Below are 26,044 nucleotides of genomic sequence, written 5' to 3'. Positions count from 1 at the left end.
TCATGTCTAAAATCCTTGTAAGAACAAGGGTTGTTTCAAGGCTATGGAGAGAATATCGACTGGAGAAAGTTGGAATCTCCAGGTATTATAGGATAAGCTGCATAAACCAAGTTTTCTTTTTCTTTTCCAGGGTGGGATAAAGTATTCTTTTTCTCTTTTGGATTTTTTTTTTTTTCTTAAAAAGCATCAACTCATAGTTGCGGCACTTTAGTTGTTCATTGATTGCTTTCTTTTATTTATTTATTTATTTATTAATTTATTCATTTTTTAGAGAGGAGAGGGAGAAACAGAGAGAGAGAGAGAGAGAGAGAGAGAGGAGAGACAGAGAGAGAGAAGGGGGGGAGGAGCTGGAAGCATCAACTCCCATGTGCCTTGACCAGGCAAGCCCAGGGTTTCGAACCGGCGACCTCAGCATTTCCAGGTTGACGCTTTATCCACTGCGCCACCACAGGTCAGGCTCTTTTGGATTTTTGTTTTTTACTTCCAATCTATATAATAATCCACTTTAAAATAAAATCTGAGAGGTTCTTTTCTCTGTTAGTTCCTCCTCTCCCCCCAAAAGGTATAATGTACTTTCTTGAGAGAGTTAATGCTTAATAACATCACAGAGTAATAAAGAAACCCTACATACTGATAAGAAAGCAGTAGAAAAAAGTTTTTCAAGCCTCCCTCTAACAACCCAACAAACCAAAAAGAAGCACACCCAGGCATGTTGATGCTAGCTCTTAACTTCCCACTTTAAACTTGTTCTAGAAGGACTTCTGGATATTGATAATATGGACCAAATTAAGACAACACTAGGATTGAAAACCAGTTTCTTCCACCATGTACTGGAATGAGAGAATGAAATTCTGAACCACCTTGCTGATCAGAACAAGTCTAGGAGCACCATTCACAGTGTGGTCACCACACAACTGTCTAGCAAATGGCAGTCCAGTGCACTGAGGAGGGGGCATCTTTTCCTAATTTGCACAAAGATTCCATATGTGCTGGGGCAATGTTGTCACTGACTATTTCACAATGTGCAGGGATGGTGCAGGCAGAGAGAAGAACACAATGTGCACTGGAAGCTCCCATCTCATGCTACTTTCACTCCAGGCCCAATACCTGTCATTTTCCCCACCCGTGGCAAGTAATGGCTTGGTTGGGCAGAGAAATATACTGTATTCATGACCACACTTACCTAAAACTTATCAACTACATATGACGGCTTTTCCCCAAAGAGGCAGGAACCCCAAAATGGGGGAGCAAAAGTGAAACCCAAAGGTCATCCTGTAGGATGGGAGAAATCTGACTTCACAGAACAGGTGGAGCAAACTGGGATATGGACACATTCCCAACTTTTGGAGAACTTGGCTTAGCTCTTTCTCCAACTCCTCAGGCAGGGGAGTCACTGAACAGTTAATATAAACTAATACCAGGGGTCTCAAACTTGGGCCGCAGGCCGCATGCGGCCCGCCCACCAATTCTGTGCGGCCCGCAGACTAATCCACGAAGTTTGATTAGTCTGCAGGCCGCACAGAATTGGTGGGCGGGCCGCGAGTTTGAGACCCCTGCCATAAAGAGTGCTCAGATCAACATGGAAAGGAGATAAGGATATATATTCATACTGTTTTTGGCAAATAACGTATTTGGAAAGAATGTCTGCTTAAAACCTAATGTTCTATGCAAACCCTGTGAGAAAAATAAAAGGCAAGAGCCATAGAAAAACAATAACAAAATAACATTCTGAAACAGAAAAAACCTGAAAAAGCTGATAGTTTTTATAATATCCGAGACAAAGGGGAAAGAGGACAGAAATATACCACTCACAAAAATTAGGAGATATTTCAAAATGAATATGAAGCAATAAAAAAAGTATTTGATTTTTTTTTTTCTGTGTGACATTATTTTTTTCTGTGAGACAGATAGCGAGAGGCACAGAGAGAGGGACAGATAGGGACAGACAGACAGGAAGGGAGAGAGATGAGAAGTATTATTCTTTGATACGGCACCTTACTTTCTCATTGATTGCTTTCTCATAAGTGCCTTGACTGGGGGACTACAGCAGAGTGAGTGACCCCTTGCTCAAGCCAGCAGCTGGTGAGTCTTGGTCAAACCAGATGAGCCCACACTCAAGCTGGCGACATTGGGGTTTTGAACCTGGGTCCTCCGTGTCCCAGTCTGACACTCTATCCCAGGGGTCCCCAAACCTTTTACACAAGGGGCCAGTTCACTGTCCCTCAGAGTGTTGGAGGGCCGGACTATTAAAAAAACTATGAACAAATCCCTATGCACACTGCACATATCTTATTTTAAAGTAAAAAAACAAAACAGAAACAAATACAATATTGAAAATAAATAACAAGTAAATTTTTTTTTTTTTCTGTATTTTTCTGAAGCCGGAAACGGGGAGAGACAGTCAGACAGACTCCCGCATGTGCCCAACCGGGATCCACCCGGCACACCCACCAGGGGGCGACGCTCTGCCCACCAGGGGGCGATGCTCTGCCCCTCCGGGGCATCACTCTGTTGCGACCAGAGCCACTCTAGCGCCTGGGGCAGAGGCCGAGGAGCCATCCCCAGTGCCCGGGCCATCTTTGCTCCAGTGGAGCCTCGGCTGCGGGAGGGGAAGAGAGAGACAGAGAGGAAGGAGAGGGGGAGGGGTGGAGAAGCAGATGGGTGCTTCTCCTGTGTGCCCTGGCCGGGAATCAACCCGGGACTTCCGCACGCCAGGCCGACGCTCTAACACTGAGCCAACCGGCCAGGGCCAAGAACAAGTAAATTTAAATCAACAAACTGACCAGTATTTCAATAGGAACTATGGGCCTGCTTTTGGCTAATGAGATGGTCAATGTTCGGATCCATATTTGTCACTGCTAGCCGTAACAAGTGATATGACGCACTTCCGGAGCCGTGACATGTGTGTCCCGCATCACTGGAAATAGTACTGTATATGAGTGATGCTGCGCTTTGCGTTGCTCTGACCACCAATGAAAGAGGTGCCCCTTCCGGAAATGCAGTGGGGGCCGGATAAATGGCCTCAGGGGGCCACATGCGGCCCACGGGCAGTAGTTTGGGGACCCCTGCTCTATCCATTATGCCACTGACTGGTCAGGAGCATTTGACTTTTTTAAATAAACAAGAACATCAGAAAAGCAAATGACAAGTCAAAAAAAGTTGTTTGATTATGCGAATGAGATGCAAAACCAACTTTTATTTCATTGGTGAAGATGCACTGTACAAAAAGGCTGAAAGTACTGTAGTATCTGCATGTTCTCTGATCCCCTAATTTTTGTGAGCAGTGTATTTGACAAGGGGGATGGCTGAACTAACTAAATAAAGGAGAAAAATACCATTATAAAACATGGCAAAACTTTAAGAAATCCTAAGATTAGAGTGAATACTGCAGAAAAATCTATGGACAATGTGATAGTGGTAAAAAACATGTAGAAGGCAGAAGAAAAGCACCAGAAAAAGAAATTAGGGAAAAGAATGTCCACATGTGTAACAGACACCAAGGTTTCAACTGCTGTCCTTCAGGAAGAGAAAGAGCAAATCAAACATCTATTTCAAATACAGCGGGAAAAGACTTTACTGAATGCAGAAAGACCTATGTTTGCTACTGTATTTGCCACTGTCCTATGCACTATGTACTCTAGGTTTGACTAATTTCAGAGGCCTTAGGGGAGACTCATCAAATTTAGTCTTTTTCATAAAACCTAAGTTAAGTTTAGAATTGTGATGCACTGCCTGACCAGGTGGTGGCCCAGTGGATAGGGTATTGGACTGAGACTTGGAGGATCCAGGTTAGAAACCCTGAGGTCGCCAGCTTGAGCACGGGCTCATTTGGTTTGAGCAAGGCTCACCAGCTTGAGCCCAAGGTAGCTGACTTGAGCAAGGGGTCTCTCGGTGTGTGGTAGCCCCATGGTCAAGGCACATATGAAAAAACAATGAGTGAACAACTAAGGAGCAGCAACAAAGAATTGATGCTTCTCATCTCTCTCCCTTCCTGCCTGTCCTTCTCTCTGTCTCTATCACAAAAAACAAACAAACAAAAAAACAAATCGTGATGCCCTTATTGCTGGGTTCAACCTAAAAACTGTTTTCTAAGGAGTTAATACAAAAAATGCCACAGGAAAAAAAATGCCACAGGAAAGGATGAGACATGACTGACTTCTAAGATTATTTTTGAGACATATACCGCCTTCTGCACTTTGTGATGAAAGTGCAGGACAGCACATCCAAGCTGGTCAGCTGGAAAGGCCGACAAGGGTTGTTTTGCTCCTCCTCACCCCAACTTGCTCCCTGTAGTTTAAGAAAACTATTCATGTGGAAGCGGACTAAACAATAGTCTACATTTATCTGAATAATGAGATTCTACAAGATACTGTACAGAGCTACTCTGAGGGCCAATGTACATTGTCACACATAAATAACAGAGGGACTGGCAGGAGGCAACAGCTGCTTGGTCCCTGCGTCCAGGGATGAATGGCAGGAATTCAGTGGTGGAGATCAAAGGCCTGCATGGGACCTGCTGGTAGCTGTTATCCTGAACCACTTGACACACCAAATGGGGGTGGGGTCCCCGTAGGTAGAAAGTGATGGCAGTGCACCAATTCCCATTACCACAACGACATGCTTCTCAAACCCGAATCTATAGCTAAATACACGAGAAAGGAGGGGTGGGAGAACTGCTGGGAATGGGAGCTGTCCCGCGCACATGACAATCATCCACATGGTTCTGCTTACACAGAAAATGCTCTGTGGATTTCCAGGATTACTTGTAATGCAGTAAAATATGTGACAAAGGAATTAAGAGCAATGACTGATGCGGATTGGATAAGAGATCTTTGAAAGCTGACGACCTCTGTTAAAACATTTCACTAGTTTATTGCCGTTAAAAACAACAGGTGCTTCACCATTCTGTCTCTACTTTTTATCCACGAAGTGACAAATTGTAAATAGTTCTCTGTTCTTTGTTGAACATTCTTTGGTCTCTATATTTCTCAGGAAGAAGTGGGGGATAAAAGGGCCTTCCTTAACAATGTTTTCAATATATCATACACACACACACACACACACACACACACATTGCATTAAACAAAAATGTGTAAAATCTTATTTATTTGGTGCCTTTATTTTGGAATTTGTAATAATTTTTGATAAAATATAATTGCTTTGTTGTCTTTAAACTTTCTGTAACTGAAAGAATATCTTTCCTTAAATAAAACTTTATGATTGAAAATTTTCCGTCATCAGACAGAGCTTTTCCATTTTGTTCTGGAAAAGGGAGATTATTGTACATGGAACAAAATACTGCCAGACGAGGTTAGAAATATTCACTGCATAAGCGATATTCAGGTTAAATTCTACAAAAAGGACAGCATATTTGCCAAGGACAAAAAAGTCATCCCTGAGAATAAAGGAAACCCTGGGGTTGGCCCTCTAGCTTCTAAATATGGACTGTTTTCCAGAAACTGGATGGCAGTTGATGAGCATGGCAGAATGAAATGGCATATACTTATGTACACTGAGTCTTAAAAACACTCTTGTATTCTGTCTGAGGAGGGGTGGCCACTATCAGGATGCTAATGAGCACAACAGCAGTATCTTCTAGTAACCTCTTTCTCCTTCCTGCTGAGGTCCCTGAGCAGGACACTCATCCATCCTTCTCTCAAAATTACCTTTCAGGGAGTACATCATACCTACATAAATTTTTTGTTTATGCTTAGAACAGAAAGTTTAAATTAGGTTTCAAGAGATTAAAAAGAGATGACAGCCTTAACTTAAAATCTCAATACCCTCCTAAAGTATGACTAAAACCATTCATTGCAACCATAACTAAATAATGTTTTTTTTTAAGAGATTACTGAGTTACTATGTCTTGTTTCCCTACACAGAAGGTAAATATTTTGTGCATGCCTTCTACAGCTATTCAATATCAGTCTATTGAATAAGTATTACATGTCTACTACAACCAAGCACTGCATGGAGATACAGTGACAATGGATAGGCATTCCCTGCCTAGTGGGGCAGGCACAACAGAAGGTGGTCAGTGCCAGACAGAAGTATAAAAGCAGCATCCAGCAAATGTCCCACTAGGATAAATTTCAAACTGATTATTTATCAACTGTGACAATTTGACTTATTTTCAAAATGATTATATATTTTCAAGTTTTGCCATTAAACTTAACCAGAACACTAGTAACAGGTCCGGTACAAGATTATCTGAAATGGTCTCTCTTCTTCTGGGAGCTGAGGAGTGCAACCAAGCAGTAACGAGAAACCTTTGTGACGCAAGCTGCAATCTGACTTCAAGAAACTCAGCCATGCAAAAGGTTCTTTGAACTGAGAACTTCCAGTAAGCCTTGAAAAGTGCTGCTGTCAGAGGCCACTGAGAGGGTTAATACTTAGGCTACTGTGTCCTAGAATAATGACAGTGTGGCACAAAGAAGGGATGAATACAAAGACCCCTCTTTCCTTTCTCTCAACCCTCCTGAGGAACAGGTGCTGTCTGTAGCTGCATTTTTATAGCTGGGATTGTAGAAGCAAAGAGACTCATGCACACAGTATTCTGCACAGTTCCCCCCGTGACACACATACAGTCACTTAGACTTCCATGTTTCCGATCCCTAGCAAAAGACTGCCACCTCCATAAGCTACCTCACTTCACAGGACAGTCATAGGATGGATTTCCAAAGCTTGTGGCTGAACACTGAGGGCAGTTTGCCTCTCTGTCCCTTAAGCCCACACCCTAACCCTACACAAAATATGGTCAAATATTAAAATTATTTAAATTTTTTTATTTATTTCATTTATTGAGATGACATTGGTAAATAAAATTATATAGAATTCAAGTTTACAATTCTGTGATCCATTATGTATACTGTATATTAATTGCATTTTGTGCCCACCACCCAAAGTCAAATCTGTCACCATATAATCTAACCCCTTGCACCTATTACTACTCCAAACCCAAGAATTATTATTATTTCTTTTAAAAAGACAGTATGGCCTGACCTGTGGTGGTGCAGTGGATAAAGCATTGACCTGGATATGCTGAGGTCACCGGTTCGAAACCCTGGGCTTGCCTGGTCAAGGCACATATGGGAGTTGATGCTTCCAGCTCCTCCCCACCTTCTCTCTCTCTCTCCCTCTCTGTCTCTCTCTCTCTCCCTTTCTCTCTCCTCTCTAAAATGAATAAAATTAAAAAAAAAAAGACAGTATGTTACCTGCATACAAAGAGACCTTTTATTCAAGATAAAAAAAATGGAACAAATTTTTTGAATACATTCAGGTAAATGACAAGATAGTAAAAGCCTAAATAAAGAGGCAGACCTGCAATTTCTTATCAAAAACAAAAATTACAGTAGATTCCAAGGTGGCAGTGGAGTTAGGCAGACGCACAGACTGCCACCTCCTGTGACCAAACTAGACTAAAAATTAATTTAAGAACAGTAATCGTGAAAAACCAACTTTGGACTTAAAGAACAGGACTCTAAAACCAAGGGGCACAGAAGAATCCACACCAAACCTGGTAGGGAGTGTGGGGGTGCAGTGGGAGCTCCCCCCCGTTGCCAGCAGTGAGCAGAGGCTGAGGCTGAGGGTCCAGAAGGTCTCTCATTGCCAGGAGAAAGACCCTGATAGGCAGGGTCCTCAGTCCCAGGACTGGAGCCCCAGCCTAGAAACCCAGGGACTGGAGGAGACAGCCTGACAGCACTGAGTGGGGAGAAAAACAAAGAGTTCTATCTGTGGGAAGCAGCTGGCAAAAGGAGCTGCAGCCTTAAAGGGGCAGCACAGAAAATATTGCTCACAGCCCCTTGCCTGGGGCTCTGTGGACTAGGAGGGCTGAGAGGACTGGTCTTGCATGAGGAGAGTTAGGAGATCAAGACACGGGACAAAAATGACGGGTAGAAAAAAACCTGAGCTGAGTCATTCTCCACTGCAGAAGCAGCCATAGTTGGGGTAGGGGTCGCTCCCTCTGTCCTGCACTAGCCTAGTATGGAACCAGTTAACCTACCTCCAAAAAGCTCTCCAGCTCCAGTCACCATGAAAGGTTGACTGGCAAGGAGGAAATGAAGGGGAGGGGCAGTAACTCAGGTTTCCAGGAAGACTTGAGCTACACCTCCCCCTTCATACCAGAACACATTCCACCCCCAGAGGCACTGGGCAGACCACACCTTAAGGTTCTGAGAGATCACACCCATCACATTCCTGGACAGAGTTTCAACAGGGGCCAGAAAAACAAGATACGCCCACTTCCCCCCTCCTAAACACAGAAGCTCCCTGCTGAGATCAGCAAACACAGATAACCCCTGCTGGACTCAGCAAACAAACAGCAGGGATATTAAGACTTTTAAGCACTCTACTGGTTAAGGATAATTAAAATCTGAGCAGCCAGCAGAGGCTGAGGGATAAAGGTCTGGAGAAGCTGCATTCCATAAATCAAACTTAGACCTACAACTCTAACAAGCTTGCAAACAACACACAGAAAGAAGGGGAAGACAAAGAAATGTAAACCATATGCTTTAACAGAAAAATCTCCAGAAAAAGAACTGAATGAGATGGAAATAACCAAATTACAGGATGCAGAGTTTAAAATAATGATTATGAGGATGCTTAAGGATCTCAGAGGTACAATGGATGGACTTAACGAGCACCTAAATAAAGAAATTGCAAGAATCAAAAAGGACAGTGAAATCATAAAAAAGAATCAATCAGAAATGGCAATTACAATATCAGAAATGAAGACTACACTAGAGGAATCAACAGCAGGCTGGATGAAGCAGAGGATCGAATCAGAGAATTAGAGGACAAGGACAAGATAAATAAAAACACATAAACAGAGCAGCAAAAAGAAAAGATCAAAAAGTCTGAGGAAACTATACTATAAGAGAACTCTGTGACAATATGAAGAGAAATAACATCAGTGTCATAGGTGTTCCTGAAGGAGAAGAGAAAGAACAAGAAATAGAGAACCTGTTAGAAGAAATCATAGCTGAAAACTTTCCTAAATTGATGAAGGAAAAAGTCACACAAGTTCAAGAAGCACAGAGAGTCCTGATAAAGAGAAACCCATTGAGGCCTACATCAAGACACATCATAATTAAAATACCAAAGTTAAGAGATAAAGAAAAAATACTAAAAGAAGCAAGAGAAAAGAAGTCAATTAACTTTAGAGGAGTCCCCAAAAGGATGACATCAGACTTTTCAACAGAAACACCTGAGGCCAGAGGGAATGGCAAGAAATATTCAAAGTAATGAAAAACAAGAGCCTACAATGAAGACTTCTTAATCCAGCAAGATTAAGATTATCGTTTAAAATTGAAGAAAAAAATAAAGATTCCCAGACAAAAAATCCCCCCAAAACTCAAGGAATTCATTATAATCAAACCAGTAATGCAGGAAATGTTAAGGGGCTTGCTGTAAAAAGAGCAAAGGAAAAAATAAATCAAGAAAAAGAGGATTATAGATCTAAAGAATAAAAAGGCAATAAACAACTACATATCAATTATAACCTTAAATGTAAATGGATTAAATGCTCCAATCCAAAGACATAGAGTAGCTGCATGGATAAGAAAACAGGACCCATACATACGCTGTCTACAAGAGACCCACATACAACAAAAGCTACACATAGACTGAGAGTAAAGGGATGGAAAAAAATATTTCACACAAATGGAAAGGAAAAAAAAGTTGCGGTAGCAATACTAACATCTGACAAAATTAACTTTAAAACAAAGGCTATATATAGTAAGAGATAAATAAAGTCAATACATAATGATAAAGAAGCATTACAACAGAAAGATATAACTATTGTAAATATATAAGCACCTAATATAGGAGCACCTAAATATATAAAACAGATTTTGATGGACAAAAAGGGCAAGATCAACAATACTATAATAGTAGGGGATTTTAATACTCCACTAACATCAATGAATAGAACCTCCACCAGAAAATTAATAAAGAAATAGCAGCCTTAAATGACACACTAAATTAACAGGATTTAATAGATATCTTTAGAACCTTTCACCCCAAAGCAGCAGAATATACATTCCTTTCAAGTGCTCAAGGTACATTCTCTAGGACACAAAACAAAACTTAATAAATTTAAGAAGATTGAAATCAGACACCATCTCTGACCACAGTGGCATGAAACTAGAAATGAACTACGATAAAAAACTGAAAAACATTAAAAAATTTGGAGACTAAATAGCATGCTATTAAATAATGAATGAGTTAACAATGAGATCAAGGAAAAAAGAAAAAACTTCCTTGAAACAAATGAAAATGAACATACAACTCAAAATTTATGGGACACAGCAAAAGCAGTCCTGAGAGGGAAGTTCATAGCATTACAGGCATACCTTAAGAAGATAGAAAAAGCTCAAATTAACAATTTAACCCTGCACCTAAAAGAACTAGAAAAAGAACAGCAAGTAACGCCCAGAGGAAGTAGAAGGAAGGAAATAATAAAGATCAGAGTGGAAATAAATGACATAGAAGCTAAAGAAACAATACAGAGGATCAGTGAAACCAGGAGCTGCTTCTTTGAAAAGGTAAACAAGATGGATGAACCTTTAAACAGACTCACCAAAAAAAAATGAGAGAGGGCTCAAATAAATAAAATTAGAAATGAGAGAGGAGAAGTAACAACTGACACAGCAGAAATTCAAAGGATCGTAAGAAAATACTATGAAGAACTGTATGCCCCAAAATGAGACAACCTCGATGAAATGGATAAATTCCTTGAAAAATATAATCATTCAAAAATCAATCTGGAAGAATCAGAAAACCTAAACAGACTGATTACACCAAAAGAGATGGAAAGTTATCAAATTACTTCCAAAAAACAAAAGTCCTGGGCCTGATGGCTTCACAGGTGAATTTTACCAAATATTCAAAGAAAAACAAACTCCTATCCTTCCCAAGCCATTTCAAAAAATTCAAGAGGAGGGAAAACTTCCAAACTCCTTTTATGAAGTGAACATAATCCTCATTCCAAAACCAGGTTAAAGACAATACAAGGAAAAAAAACTATAGGCCAATATCCTGGATGAAGTTAGATGCTAAAATCCTCAACAAAATATTAGCAAACCGGATCCAGCAATATATGAAAAAAATCATACACCATGATCAAGTTGGATTTATTCTGGGGAGGCAAGGCTGGTACAGTATTCACAAATCAATCAACGTGATTCATCACAAAAACAAAAGGAAGGAGAAAAACCACATGATAATTTCAATAGGTGCAGAAAAAGCATTTGATAAAATCCAGCACCCATTCATGATTAAAACTCTCAGCAAAGTAGGAATACAGGGAACATACCTCAATATAATAAAGGCCATCTATGACAAACCCACAGCCAACATCATATCTAATGGGCAAAAATTAAAAGCAATCTCCTTAAGATCAGGAACAAAGCAGGGGTGCCCCCCTTTTACCACTCTTATTCAATAAAGTTCTGAAAGTCCTAGCCACAGCAATGAGAGAAGGAGAAGAAATAAAAGGCATCCAAATTGGAAAAGAAGAGGTAAAACTTTCATTATTTGCTGATGACTTGATACTGTACATAGAAAACCCAAAAATCTCAGTCAAAAAACTACTGGACCTGATAAATGAATTCAGCAAGGTGGCAGGATATAAAATCAATATTCAGAAATCAGTGGTATTTATATACACAAACAATGAACTGTCAGAAAGTGAAATTAAGGAAACAATCCCTTTCACTATTGCAACAAAAAATAAAGTACCTAGGAGTAAATTTAACCAAGGAGGTTAAAAACCTGTTCTCGGAAAACTATAAAACATTAATACAGTGGTACCTTGAGATACAAACAGACCAACATACAAGTTTTATTTATTTATTTATTTATTTATTTATTTATTTATTTATTTATTTAAGATACGAGCTGCAACTCGGTCCACATTTTTGGTCGAGATCTGAGTGAAATTCCAAGATATGAGTCGTGATTTGGGAAGCTACTGCTAGTTGGCGCGTTGGTGCACGGTTTCAGTATCGGCAGTTTGGTAATACGAGTTGACTGACTTACGATCTCGGTTACAGAACAAATTAAATTCATATCTCAAGATACCAATGTAAAAGAAATCAAGGGAGATACAAACAAGTGGAAGCACATACCGTGGTTATGGGTAGGAAGAATAAATATCATTAAAATGTCTATACTGCCCTGGCCGGTTGGCTCAGCGGTAGAGCGTCGGCCTAGCGTGCGGGGGACCCGGGTTCGATTCCCGGCCAGGGCACATAGGAGAAGCGCCCATTTGCTTCTCCACCCCCACCCCCTCCTTCCTCTCTGTCTCTCTCTTCCCCTCCCGCAGCCAAGGCTCCATTGGAGCAAAGATGGCCCGGGTGCTGGGGATGGCTCCTTGGCCTCTGCCCCAGGCGCTAGAGTGGCTCTGGTCGCGGCAGAGCGACGCCCCGGAGGGGCAGAGCATCGCCCCCTGGTGGGCAGAGCGTCGCCCCTGGTGGGCGTGCCGGGTGGATCCCGGTCGGGCACATGCGGGAGTCTGTCTGACTGTCTCTCCCTGTTTCCAGCTTCAGAAAGAAAAAGAAAAAAAAATGTCTATACTACTCAAAGCAATATATAAATTCAATGCAGTTCCTATTAAATTACCAATGTCATACCTCAAAGATATAGAACAAATATTCCAAAAATTTATACGGAACCAAAAATGAACATAAATAGCCTCACCAATTTTGAAAACGAAAAATAAAACATATCCTAATATCAAGTTATACTATAAGGCCATTGTACTCAAAACAGCTGGGTAGTGGCATAAGAACAATCTCATAGACCAATAGAACAGAACAGAGAACCCAGAAATAAACCCACATCTTTATGTCCAATTGATATTTGACAAAGGAGGTAAAAGCATACAATGGGGTAAAGACAGTCTCTTTAACAAATGGTGCTGCGAAAATTGGACAAACACATGCAAAAAAACGAAACTAGACCACCACTTACACCATTCACAAAAATAAACTCACAATGGATAAAAGACTTGAATGTAAGTTGTGAAACCATGATCCTCTCGGAAGAAAACATAGGCAGTAAGCTCCGACATCTCTTGCAGCAATATATTTGCCGACTTACTTACTGCACGGGCAAGTGAAATAAAGGACAGGCTGAACAAATGAATCTATATCAAATTAAAAAGCTTTTGCATGGCAAAAGACAACATGAACAAAATAAAGACAACCCACAAAATGGGAGATCATATTCGTCAACAGGTCCAATCAGGGGTTAATAACGAAAATCTATAAAGAACTGTGTGAAACTCAACACCAGGAAAGTAAACAATCCAATCAAAAATTGGGCAAAAGAACTGAATAGACACTTCTCCAAAGAGGACATAAAGATGGCCAATGGGCATATGAAAAAATGTTCAACATCACTAATCATTAGAAAAATGCAAATTAAAACCACAATGAGCCTGACCTGTGGTGGTGTAGTGGATAAAGTGTCAACCTGGAAACACTGAGCTTGCCGGTTCAAAACCCTGGGCTTGCCTGGTCAAGGCACATATTGGAGTTGATGCTTCCTGTTCCTCCCCCCTTCTCTCTCTCTCTCTCTCTCTCTCTCTCTCCTCTCTATAGTGAATAAATAAGATCTTTAAAAAAAACACAAAAAACCACAATGAGATACCACCTCACACCTGTCAGAATGGCGCTCATTAACAAAACAACACATAATAAGTGCTGGCAAGGGTGTGGAGAAAAGTGAACCCTCCTGTACTGCTGGTGGGAATGCAGACTGGTGCAGCCACTGTGGAAAACAGTATGGAGATTCCTCAAAAAATAAAAAATTGAACTGCCTTTTGACCCAGCTATTTCACTTCTAGGAATATATCCTAAGAATAACAAATCACTGATTGAAAAGAAGAAATGTACCCCCATGTTTACTGCAGCATTGTTTACAATAGCCAAGATCTAGAAACAGCCCACGTGTCCACCAGTGGATGAGTGGATTAAAAAGCGGTGGTGTGTGTATACACACACACACAAACACACACACACACACACACACACACACACACAATGGAATACTAGCAGTCATGAAAAAGAAGGAAATCTTATACTTTGTGACAACATAGATGGACCTGGAGTGTATTATGCTAAGTGAAATAAGCCAGGCAGAGAAAGAAAAATATCACATGACTTCACTCAAATGAGGAATCCAATGAACAATGTGAACTGAGGAATGCAAGAGAGGCAGAGAAGGGGTCAAAGAGTCCAGAGGGAAGGTGAGCAGAGGGAAAGGGGATGAGAAGACCCCTCTTCTCATCAAAGATAGGAAAGGCATTAGTGGAAGTATATAAACATATATAAATATAACACAGAGAGATAGAGGACTGGATAGTAAATCATGGAGAAAAGGGGGGAAGGAATTAGGGGGGAGGTGGCAGAGGGGGTATCAAGAACAAGGGGAGGAGGGAGGGAGATATATTCAGGGATACACTTGTAACTATGTAAACACAACAAATTAAAATCAATTAAAAAAGGTAAAAAAATAAAAACAAAAATTCCATTTCTATTTAAAAATTCTATTGATACTATTGTTTTTATGAATTGGTCTTTGTACTAAACAAATACTGTGATTTAAATCTCAGCCTTAGTATTCAGCGTGAACACGATGGATTGCAGCTGTGTTCTTAGCTTCAGTATTCACCTGGGTACCTTTGATGAGCTTCAGTAAACTTTTACTGCATGCTTTTCCAGAAGACAGATTAAACAACCATTTACTGCTTTTGATGGCAATTACAACATTTCACAAATCATGTAACACAGCTGCATGTTTCTTGTCCCTCTTAAAAGGTCTTGCTACCTTATTTGTTTAGAATTCTGGTAATTACCTCTTTTAGTTCTTTCAAAGTACTCATTTGTGTTTGATGTCCTCTCGGCATAAACAAACGATGAACAGACCCTGATTACACTTTATCAAAGTCCTAATGACTGAAGTCCTCAAGAACGTAAAGTAATCTTTTCTGCCTTCCCAGTGCCTACTACATAGTATTGTTAAATCGTTAAAAGAAAAATGTGCAGGAATGAATTAATCTTTATAAATGGGAACCAATTCCAAACTCAGTGTGATTATTAAAAAAGAATTAAAAATAGATTATTACCTGTGAACCAATATGCAAATCCTTGTTTTTTTGTGTTTATATATTGTAAACCTTATTAATAACTTATTCAAGTACCTAGAGAGCTAGGTATGTACTCTGCTGTGTTCAACTACACTCAAGAACGCACACATAGAAATACAGGCCCTTTTATTATAACCACAAATTACTGCACAGTTAATTAGTTTAGATGAAAAAATGCCTTCATAAGAGGAAAGAGGTAAAACCACTGACAGTGTTAACTGTTCCGATGGAAATGGCTGCATTTTTCGCCCACCGTGGAAATCATGGAATCTCAGAAACTAGATTACACAGCTATTTCACACTCTCCATCTGTAAACTTGAGTGAATGAGCTACTGGAGTTCAGGCTTCCTACCATGTTTGATTTAAATTTTAATGGATATTTTTTCAGCTTTAGGTTGGAGTTCACTGATATATCTTAATATGGTATGTCCAAGATGAAATTTTTCTATTAAAATGTATTTGTAGGAAATGAGCAGGAGATGAGCCAGACAGTTCACCAGAATTGACAAATGGGTTAGTTTCCTAACAAAGGCATGAAGATGCATGCCATTTGTATTTCTGTTGTTTATTAATTACATCACCAGTTAAAAGAAGGAATACCTAGGTAACATGATACAAGTAGAAAGTAATATGACTATACATTTTGGCAAATCAATTTACTGTTCAAGCAAAGCTGTGCTTTGTACCTGTGAAGTACAAACTAGAAGAAATCATTTCAGACTGGCATGACTGCCATTTTGGCAAAGTGTGTTCCCTTTCTGCTCTTACCTTATTCTTTGGACATATTTCATGATAAAAAGTAATGCTCTCATTTAGTAATTTTTGAATTACTTTAACAGTGAAGATTTAAAAAGATTCCATTATAGAATTTGCTAATGACTGAAAAAGCACCTTTTTTTTTTTTTTTTTTTTTTGCTTTAAGATAACTGAAGTAAACAACTGCTAAATAATTGGAAAAAAATTTCCACTTTAGTACTTCAATTGTCACCACTACGAGAACTCATGGCCACCTTTCTTCTTCAAATCATCACCCTTCTATGCCTTTTACAGCAGTAGGTATAAAATGAACAATGACTTTCTATACCCTATTCTTCTGGCACAGGAAAGAAGCAGTATAAAACTGCCAATGAATCAGATACTAAGTTAGTATAACTGTTAATATGTGCCCAGCAACAGTGGGATCTGTACCAAATATGAAGTTCTTTGGGATGCATGTTAAAGAAAAAATTTTTTCTTGACACCTGAGAATTTTAGGATCATATATGAAAAACAAAACCAGTCAAAACATAGTTTATAAGCTGAGTTGTTACATACTTAAAGGGCAGGCATAGACAGAACTAATCCTTTGGTAATCTTCTCTTTAAAATTTATTTGGTGATTAATATACTCTGTACTCTTTATATAAAAGTTTATTCAAGAGAATACTTCCAGTTAAATCTTGGGAAGATGGTAAGAAAAAGATGGAACAGATACTTGTAGATTAGAATAGACAGAGCCTGCCTTTCTCAAACGAATAGGGAAACTCAAATCTCCAAACCTGAATTGGCGGTGAAGTCCCAAAGAGTAACTCTGAATATTTAAAGACTTGAATGAATTTAGTTACTTTTAGTGTAAAATTAATACCTAAATATTTATGGCTATTGTTTACATACTCTTTCAACTTATATTTGAAAAGACTCTATTAATGTAACATGTATCATTACCAGCATTAGTAACATTCTTAAGAATTTAAAGGCAGACTCCTTAAGCTCTAAAAACTTTTTTGTGTGTGAGAGGAGGGGAGGCGTAGACAGACTCCTGCATGCGCCCTGACCAAGATCCACCAAGAAAACCCACTAGGGGGCGATCCTCTGCCCATCTGGGGCATTGTTCCATTGCAACCAGAGCCATTTTTTTGTTGTTGTTGTACCAGAGGCAGAGACCATGGAGCCATCCTTAGCGCCAGAGTCCAACTTGCTTTAATCTAGCCGTGGCTGCAGGAGGGGAGGGAGAGAGTGAGATAGAAAGAAAGAACAGGAGGAGGGGTAAAGAAGCAGACGGTTGCTTATCCTGTGTGCCCTGACTGGGAATTGACCCACAGACATCCACATGCCAGGCTGACGCTTTACCACTGAGTCAACTGGCCAGTGGGGCTGAAAACTTTTTAATAACGTAACTCACAGGCAAGAGGGTAAAGAGAATAAAATTGAAGACACTCTCTGGGATGATGGATTGTTGATTTAAAGAAGTTGGATGTGGTAATAGACAAAGGCATTTATAAAGTTTTAACTGGGATACTCTAGTACCATAAGGCTAACAGAACATACAATGAGCTAGAAAAGTATGTAGAGTAAGAACAGAAGTGAATATTGTAAATTATCTGATATGAGGATAATGGCATGATCAAAGCAGCGAACCAGAAGATTTCACATTTGAAACAGTTCATAATGTGAAGGATAAATATTAAGAACCTGGAAGGGACAAGGGATACAATCTAAAAATTTAGAGCAGAGGATCTTAATCCTACACTACATGGTCACACTTCCTGCTGTTCGTGTAACTCCCTGAAATTACATGTGAAAGAAAACATGTGCATGCACTTGTTGGGAGAAAGTAAGTAACTTTTATCAAATCTCCAAACAGATCTGCAGTCTATTCAAAGACTAAGTGACAAAGATGAATCAGCAAACCTGAGTGATAATATAGTAAAATGATTCATAAAATAAAATGCTCTAATTTTAAGTACTACCCATGTTAGTGTATATAGTTAACTTTAAATAACTGAGATGAATATCAGATTCAATCCATTTTCAATATATGGCTATAGAAGTCTCTTAAAATTTAAAAGGAAGAACAAAGCTTCTTCAACAAGATGAAGTATAAAATGAGAAATTTATTAATTCCAGGTCCTCTAAATGTCTTAATATTTTCTACCAACTAAAGCAGATTAATTAAAGAATAAACAACGCTGTCTAGCCAGAATAAAGCAAAGTGCTAAAGGACATCTTTGCTGCATAAAAATTTCAAATAAAAGCTTGGTTGCTTTTTTTTAAAGTGAGAGGAGGGGAGACAGACTCCCACATGCACCCTGCCTGGGATCCAACCTGCAAGTCACCCTACCGAGGATGCTTTGCCCATCTGGGGCTGCTGCTCAGCAACCAAGCTATTCTTAGCACCTGAGGTGGAGGCTCCAGGGAGGCATCCTCAGCACATGAGACCAACTTGCTGGAGCCAATCGAGCCATGGATGTGGAAGGTGAAAAGACAAGAGACAGAGGAGTGGGGAGGGATGGAGAAGCATATGGTTGCTTCTCCTCTGTGCCCTGACTGGGAATTGAACCTGGGACCTGGTTCATGTGGGCCTGGCTGACGCTCTACCACTGAGCCTATTGGCCAGGGCTGAAATGAGTTATTTATTTATTTTAGTGAGCTAGTGACAGAGGGAAAAACAGACAGGAAGGAAAAGAGATGAGAAACACCAACTCATAGTTGTGACACCTTAACTGTTCACTGATTACTTCTCATATGTGCCTTGATGGGGGCAGGGGTGGCTCCAGCTGTGCCAGTGACCCCTTGCTCAAGCCAGCGACCATGGGGTCATGTTAATGATCCCACACTCAAGCTGGTGACCTTGGGGTTTTGAACCTGAGTCCTCTGCATCCCAGGCCATCGCTCTACCCACTGTGCCATCATCTGGTCAGGCTAAAAGTACAACATTTAAGTTTACATACCTCGCCTGACCAGGCGGTGGCACAGTGGATGGAGCGTCAGACTAGGATGTGGAGTACTCAGGTTTGAGACCCCGAGGTTGCCAGCTTGAGCGTGGGCTCATTTGGTTTGAGCAGAGCTCACCAGCTTGGACCCAAGGTCGCTGGCTTTATCAAGGGGTTACTCGGTCTGCTGAAGGCCCATGGGCAAGGCACATATGAGAAAGCAATCAATGAACAACTAAGGTGTCGCAACGAAAAACTGATGATTGATGCTTCTCATCTCTCTCTGTTCCTATCTGTCCCTCTCTCTGACTCTGTCTCTGTAAAAAAAAAAAAAGTTTACATACCTATTATTGGTGGCTTAGGATATGTTTATGCAATGTTGTAATTCATAAAATTCCAAAATTCACAAGAATAAAGGCATTAATTTGTATATGTTTTCTAGTAGAACATGTGTTTTATAGGACAAAGAGTAATTTTTTACTTGAGTTCAGCTAAACAAATATAACTGCAAAAAAGAAGACTAAAATATGCTTGTTTTTATATTATGACCTGGTTTTCTTTTTTTCCTGCCTCTTCCCCCCAATAGGATATACGTGTACCATCCTATTATCAAGGAAGAAAAGACAACCTCTCATTCATACAGGACAAATAGCTATGCCACAGGCACAAATTACATCTAATTACAGGGTACAACTTTTGTCATTTTTTTTTCATAATCTAGTCAGCCATTTACAAACTTTGATTTTTTACTTCCATTTGGGTTTATAAACATCAAAGGTTTATCATCATGTATCTGTTTCTCAAGCCATTTTTCCCTGAGACAACGTGTAACAAGTCTTTGCATTCTTGCTTTACCTTTGCAAGAAAGCTTTAGTCTTCATTAGGTTTATAATCTTTTCTGGTTATTAAACGTGTGTATACGATTATAAAGTTTACTGCCCCTGGCATACTAGTTTTAAATGTACTGTCATTTTTTTTTTTTGTATTTATCTGAAGTGAAAGAGGAGGCAGAGACAGACTCCTATATGCGCCCTACCCGGATCCACCCAGCAAACCCACCAGGGGGGCGATACTCTGCCCATCTGGGGCATTGCCTCATTGCAACCGGAGCCATTCTAGCACCTGAGGTGGAGGCCATGGAGCCATCCTCAGTGCTTGGGCCAACTTTGCTCCAATGGAGCCTTGGCTGCAGAAAGGAAGAGAGAGACAGAGAGAAAGAAGAGGAGGAGTGGAGAAGCAGATGGACGCTTCTCCTATGTGTCCTGTCTGGGACTCGAACCCAGGACTTTCACACACCAGCTGATGCTCTACCGCTGAGCTAACCAGCCAGGGCTTGTAACAACCATAATATAACAGGAAAATATCTGAGATTTTTATTGATGACAAAGTCAGTTACTGTTAATACTATTGCAGCTTGTTGCCTACATTTGTAATTGAAGAAAATGTTAAATACAGGTCAATAAAAACAAAAATGTCATTTTTTCTAAGTTCATAGAATTTTTGAATTCTATGTCTAGATCTTTTGGGATCTATGAGGGGTAAGTAACCCGAAAATGGCTCCCTGATATCCTCAGGTAAACATTTCTGTCATATGCCTTAAGGGGCACTTCATGATCTGACTGCTTGCCACCACTCAGCCCCAGTCTTGAACCTCATATTTTGCAGCTCATTATTCTACTGAGTGAAACCCCTAACTTCAGATCTCTGCAATGCTATTGCCTGCAATATTCTTCCCAGGCTTTTTGCCTGGCAAACTCCAAATCATCTGACAGGTGTCAGTTCACATCAATTCTTTTTTTTTTTTTTTTCTGAAGCTGGAAACGGGGAGAGACAGTCAGACAGACTCCCGCATGCGCCCGACCAGGATCCACCCGGCACGCCCACCAGGGGCGACGCTCTGCCCACCAGGGGCGACGCTCTGCCCACCAGGGGGCGATGCTCTGCCCCTCTGGGGCGTCGCTCTGCCGCGACCAGAGCCACTCTAGCGCCTGGGGCAGAGGCCAAGGAGACATCCCCAGTGCCCGGGCCATCTTTGCTCCAATGGAGCCTTGGCTGCGGGAGGGGAAGAGAGAGACAGAGAGGAAGTAGGGGGGAGGGGTGGAGAAGCAAATGGGTGCTTCTCCTATATGTCCTGGCCGGGAATCAAACCCGGGTCCCCCGCACGCCAGGCCGACGCTCTACCGCTGAGCCAACCGGCCAGGGCCCACATCAATTATTCAGTAAACTAAGACTGTGTTGGATGCCCTTCCACTGTGCTCCCATAGCACCCATACTTATCACCCAATCACAGCATCCTGTGTGAAAAGTGCCTGCTCCATGAAACTGGAAGCACTTCAACTGTGTCTTGAATCCCCACTCCCTGCATGCTGCCTGACACCGAGCAGGTACTTCAGTAACTATAGAAGGAAGAAAGGAAAAAAAGAAGGAAAATTTCAATATATTTGCTGCTTCAGGATTTTGGATTCTACCATTGATTCCTGACTGACCACAAGCTGTTGGTCACACAGAAACCAGGAAAGATTCAACTACTATATAAAATATTTTTATTTTTTTTAAGTGAGCAGAGGGGAGATGAGACTCCTGAATGAGCCCTGACCGGATCCACCAAGCAACCCCTATCTGGAGCTTGAATCAACTGAGCTATCCTCAGTGCCCATGGCTGACACTGGATCCACTAGCTGTGACAGGAGGAGATGGGGCAGAAAAGTAGATGGCTACTTCTCTTATGTGCCCTCAACGGGGATTAACCCGGGATGTCCACAAGCTGGGCTGATGCTCTAACCACTGGGAAACTGGCCAAGGCCTAAAATCGTTCTTTTTATTGGAAAAATTACTTAGTGTGATAGTTAAAAATAAAGGACATTGTCATTTATTATAAATCCATATTAGGAAGAGTTTATCACCTTATAATACTAAGTGAAACAACTATACTAATACATAAAATTGTACCCAAAGATGGTACACATCTATGTCAGTAATTCTCAACTATACATGACTCCCAAATGGTGGTGGTGACAGCAGTGGAGGGACTGCGGGCCCCCACCCCTCAGAAAGTGTTACCAGAATTGATGAAGTAGAGGGAGACTTTTCAAACTACAGACCTCTTAAACCCTCTTATATTCGGCCACTGCTGCTGAGAGGAATGTGTGGTCACCTTAAAGTCCGCTATGATGTTAGAAGGATGAGATCTACTGTTTTAAATTGGTCCAAAAGCAGATCAAGCAATGCTGTTAATAGACCTTCTAAAAAAACCTAATAAAATGTGTTGTATATTCCTTTAGCTATGCTAAAGGAGGAGAGGGAACTGGGGAGAATTCAAACTACTACACTGGTGTTTTACTGTCATGTCAGGAATTCAAGGCACAATCACCTTAGAAGTGGGCCAAACAAAGCAAGAGACAGATGAACAGAAATGAGACTACAAACTGCTGAGGTGGTCAAACTGAAGTCTTGCTCAGGGGACAAGGGTGAGTCCACTTTGATTGGAAAATGTGTCTGAGTTGTGACAAGTCAGAGTGTGACTAGATGGGCTCTGAATGACAAGATTTAAAAAATTTGGATTTTATCCTAGGCCAGTGATGGGCAATCTTTAGAGCTTGGTGTGTCAAAATTCGCCAAAAAACCGAGCACAACTCGGGTGGTATGGTCATTTCAGGAAAAAAACCATAATTTCGCGATATTTATAGTTTAAATAACAAAAATGTATAATTGTAATATATAACTGTATTTAATAAACCAAAAAGTAACTATTTAACTTACCTGCTTAGTGACTTCTTTGTTCAACAGTCAGTCGATTTCTTTTGTTGGTCTTGATATTGGGCTGTTGTGAACTAAGATAAGTGAGGGGGCTTAACTAACCCTGCCTATTAGTGACTTTTTTGTTGCTGAATTTCATTGGCTAAATCTTCAATTGAAGGTTGGTATTTTGTACACTTTAAGCCCAAGCAAGCACTACTAACTTCATCTGTCAATCTGTTTCTTTTGTTAGTTTTGATATTATTTAATGCTGAGAATAAGGTCTCACAAAAGTACGTAGAGGGAAAAATTGTGAGTAAAGCCATTGCTATATTTTTCAGGGTGTTAAGTATCTGGTAATCCGTTCCAGGCACTCCAAATTTCCTGTTCGTAGTGGCACTCCTCTTGATTCTCCAAGCGGCACTTTTCCAGATACTCAAGCTTTGACCTCAAGTAGACAAACACCTGAGCCCAGATGCTGTCTTGAAATTCTGCAAGTTGCATCTTATGTAAATTAAGATGGCTGCCACTATTTCTATAAATATTTATTAACTATTTTAGTAATGAACATTATATGTTTACAACTTTTTAATTTTTAAATTTTACTTTATTCATTTTTAAAGAGGAGAGAAAGAAGGAGAGAGAGAGACTGAGAGAAAGGAGGGGGGAGGAGCTGGAAGCATCAACTCTCAAATGTGCCTTGACCAGGCAAGCCCAGGGTTTTGAACTGGCGACCTCAGCATTTCCAGGTTGACGCTTTATCCACTGCGCCACCACAGGTCAGGCCGCCACTATTTCTAATGGCGGGAAATGGCACCCATAGCACAGGCCCTCACCTCTCCCAGAGTCCCCCTCACTTATCTCAGTAATGATGGTCAATTAGAAATCCAACACACCCAAAACAGTAGATTGGATGATGGTTGCTGTGGTTATGTGGTTGCTGGTAATGGCGATCACAGGGCCCCCAGAAATGCGTCCCCCACGCATTCTGCTGCTCCCTGCTCCGCCCCGGCGGGAAGTGAGGTCAAGATCCCCTAATGACCTAACCGGAAGTCCCAGAACTAGACGCTCTGTGCGGGAGTTCTGTTGTTTCCGCCTACAGACCTCCAGCACAAAGTGTCTACACTACAGCAAATGTTTTATCCTCGGCTACTACACCTGGCCGTGCAGGAGCTGAGGATGAAACGTCCTTCTCGGCATGTGGCCCCATACTTCTCTGGTATGCGGCCGCATGCAGTGCTTGTCATCGAAAATGGCTATGCGTGTCAGTGCTGACACGCGTGTCATAGGTTCACCATCACGGTCCTAGGCACTAATGGTTTCCGCTGGGAAGATGAACCTAAGTGTCCTAAACAGGATGGATTAAGGGGCTGAGAACACAGAGAAAACAGTGACGGGAATAATATACAGCTTGAAACAGATTAACTCACAGAAATGCCATAAAACGCTGAGAGATAGATCCTGCCCCTTGTGATCAAAAGTGGGGTAAGACTATGAGAGAGTTACTGCACATTTTACCTACCAGCATTTTAATTTAATACAAGTAAAAGGTATAATTTGTCGATTTTAACTCACAAGGTCTGCATTCCTCTAGTTTGCTGTATCTGTTTCTGGGGATTTTCATGAAAAAGGCATAATGTAAATACAACAACCCTCCTCCCCTACAAAAACCTATCATGAAAAAGGCATAATGTAAATACAACAACCCTCCTCCCCTACAAAAACCTATTAAAATTAAAATGTCCACAAGATATTTAAAAAGCAGGGTTTTTTCCTTCAAATTTTCAAATGTTTCACGTAGCCATTTTATGTCAAACGAGAAAACGTGACCTTCGCCTTGAACACGCGGAGGTTTTATAGAAGAATCATCTTTGACTTTGTGCTCACAGTACACTGAAGCATTAAGGTTTTTAGAATCCTGTAATAGTGTTTACAGCGGATCATAAACTCTGGAAGTTATCAGTCGGTTAATTTTTATGGTTGCCATTTTTTACGACGAAACAAAAGTGCTCTATGTATTAGGTCAATCTCCCTGCAGGGACGGGAATGAGGGCTCCCCGCGCAGAGGAAAGGGGCCCGGTCATTGCTGCGAGAGACACGGCCTCTGTCATCGGTACCGCGGCGGTGTCGCTGAGGATGGACCATGGCGTCGGGCTCCGCGGGCTGTCCCGGGAGGTGCGCCGCGCTGTCACCGGCCCCGCACGCCCTCGGGGGCGCGCCTTGGGGCTCGCGTCGCGCTATCCGAGCCTCACCCACCCGCCACAACCCCAGCCCTCGCGTCGGAGGAGCTTGGCGGCGGCGGGCGCGAAGGCTCCGTCCCTACCTGCACTGCGGCAGTGACGCTGCCCTCCCGCGCCGCTACATTCATGCGGCCATGGTACCACGCCACTACCGCTCCTCCTAGCATCACGCCGGCCACGGACGCTACAGGGCCGGTTGCTAGTCCGCGCCGCAACCTTCCGCCCCAAGCAGCCAGCCGCAGACCCCGAGCCGCCGCCGCCGCCATCTTTGCGGAAGCGCAGGGCACAATTACGCGATATCTATCCCATCCGTGGGCCTCGCGATTTCCGCAGGCTTCGCCCCGCCTTCTACGCCTGCCCCGTGCGTGCGCTGCAGGCGACTTAGGGCAGCACCGGGGACGGAGGGAACGCCTTCCGCTGTCGTGGGCCAGATGGCACTGGAGAAGCGCCAGGATCGTCAGACAGGCCCCCGAGGCTAAACGGAGCCGTGTGGTGTACGGAGGAGGTGCCCCTGTCCGTAAGCGAGCGTGTCGCCTGTTGGTCACCGAGGGGTCCGGGTCGTGGGGTCCGCTGTGCACGCAAGGCGGCACGATCACCTCATGGTAGCTGTGATCAGCTGTGCGGTTCGCCTCCGATCTGCGCGCGCTGACAGCGAATTCGCCCTGGAAAGGCCCGGGTGCGGAGCCGGGGGCTTGGCGCATTCCTGGGACCTGCCTTTGCTCTCGGTGCCGGAGTCCACCTGTATTAACGGGTGCTTAAAGCGTCCCGTGACTCAGAATCCGCAGGTACTTTCCCACAGGAAGGTATCTGCTGTTCACAGTACCATTTAAGCAGTTAAGTAAAGTTGTTTTGTTGTATTGGAACAGCGAGATAAGACATCTTGCCACACAGTCAATAAATTAGCCAAATTAAGAAATTAGGAGTCTTTAGTTTGCTGGCTACGTGGACTGCATGGAAACCTAAGTTCAAATTAAAACGGCGCCAACTGTATTTTTGAATTAGGTTTTATAGGGAGAATTACATACTGAGAAGTAGGGAGGGGAGAAAGTATAGCAGTAAAACAAAACAGTGAAACAAGCTTTCTTACAATGTTTATTTATAGGGTTCAGGGAGAAACATTCTGAGAATACCTGCTACTTTGCAAAGCTAGTCCAAGGCCAATAGGGAGTAACTTTCAGAAAAAGTAAGTTCTACTAGAAGTCTCTTTGTTTTAGAGAAAGTAAGTT

The 26,044-nt window shown here is 41.7% G+C and overlaps 1 protein-coding gene across 4 annotated transcripts in view; it reads right to left on the bottom strand.

Moving 5' to 3' along the window:
• The window catches only part of MICU2 (mitochondrial calcium uptake 2), a 105,512-nt gene extending 80,392 nt beyond the window's left edge, over positions 1-25,120 (bottom strand). For 2 of the 4 annotated variants that reach the window (XM_066369182.1, XM_066369181.1), the window contains exon 1: positions 24,902-25,119. In XM_066369182.1, the coding sequence (XP_066225279.1) occupies positions 24,902-25,084 (183 nt within the window). In that variant the 5' untranslated portion in view covers positions 25,085-25,119. Of the gene's footprint in view, positions 1-24,901 lie in introns of all 4 variants that reach the window. The other 2 variants (XM_066369183.1, XM_066369180.1) reach the window with 2 other exon arrangements.
• Between the last annotated feature and the right edge of the window lie 924 nt (positions 25,121-26,044).

Source organism: Saccopteryx leptura, chromosome 2 (assembly GCF_036850995.1).
Source record: "Saccopteryx leptura isolate mSacLep1 chromosome 2, mSacLep1_pri_phased_curated, whole genome shotgun sequence".
NCBI lineage: Eukaryota > Metazoa > Chordata > Mammalia > Chiroptera > Emballonuridae > Saccopteryx > Saccopteryx leptura.
Note: the sequence above shows the minus strand (reverse complement) of the source record. Positions and strands in the feature narration are given on the sequence as shown.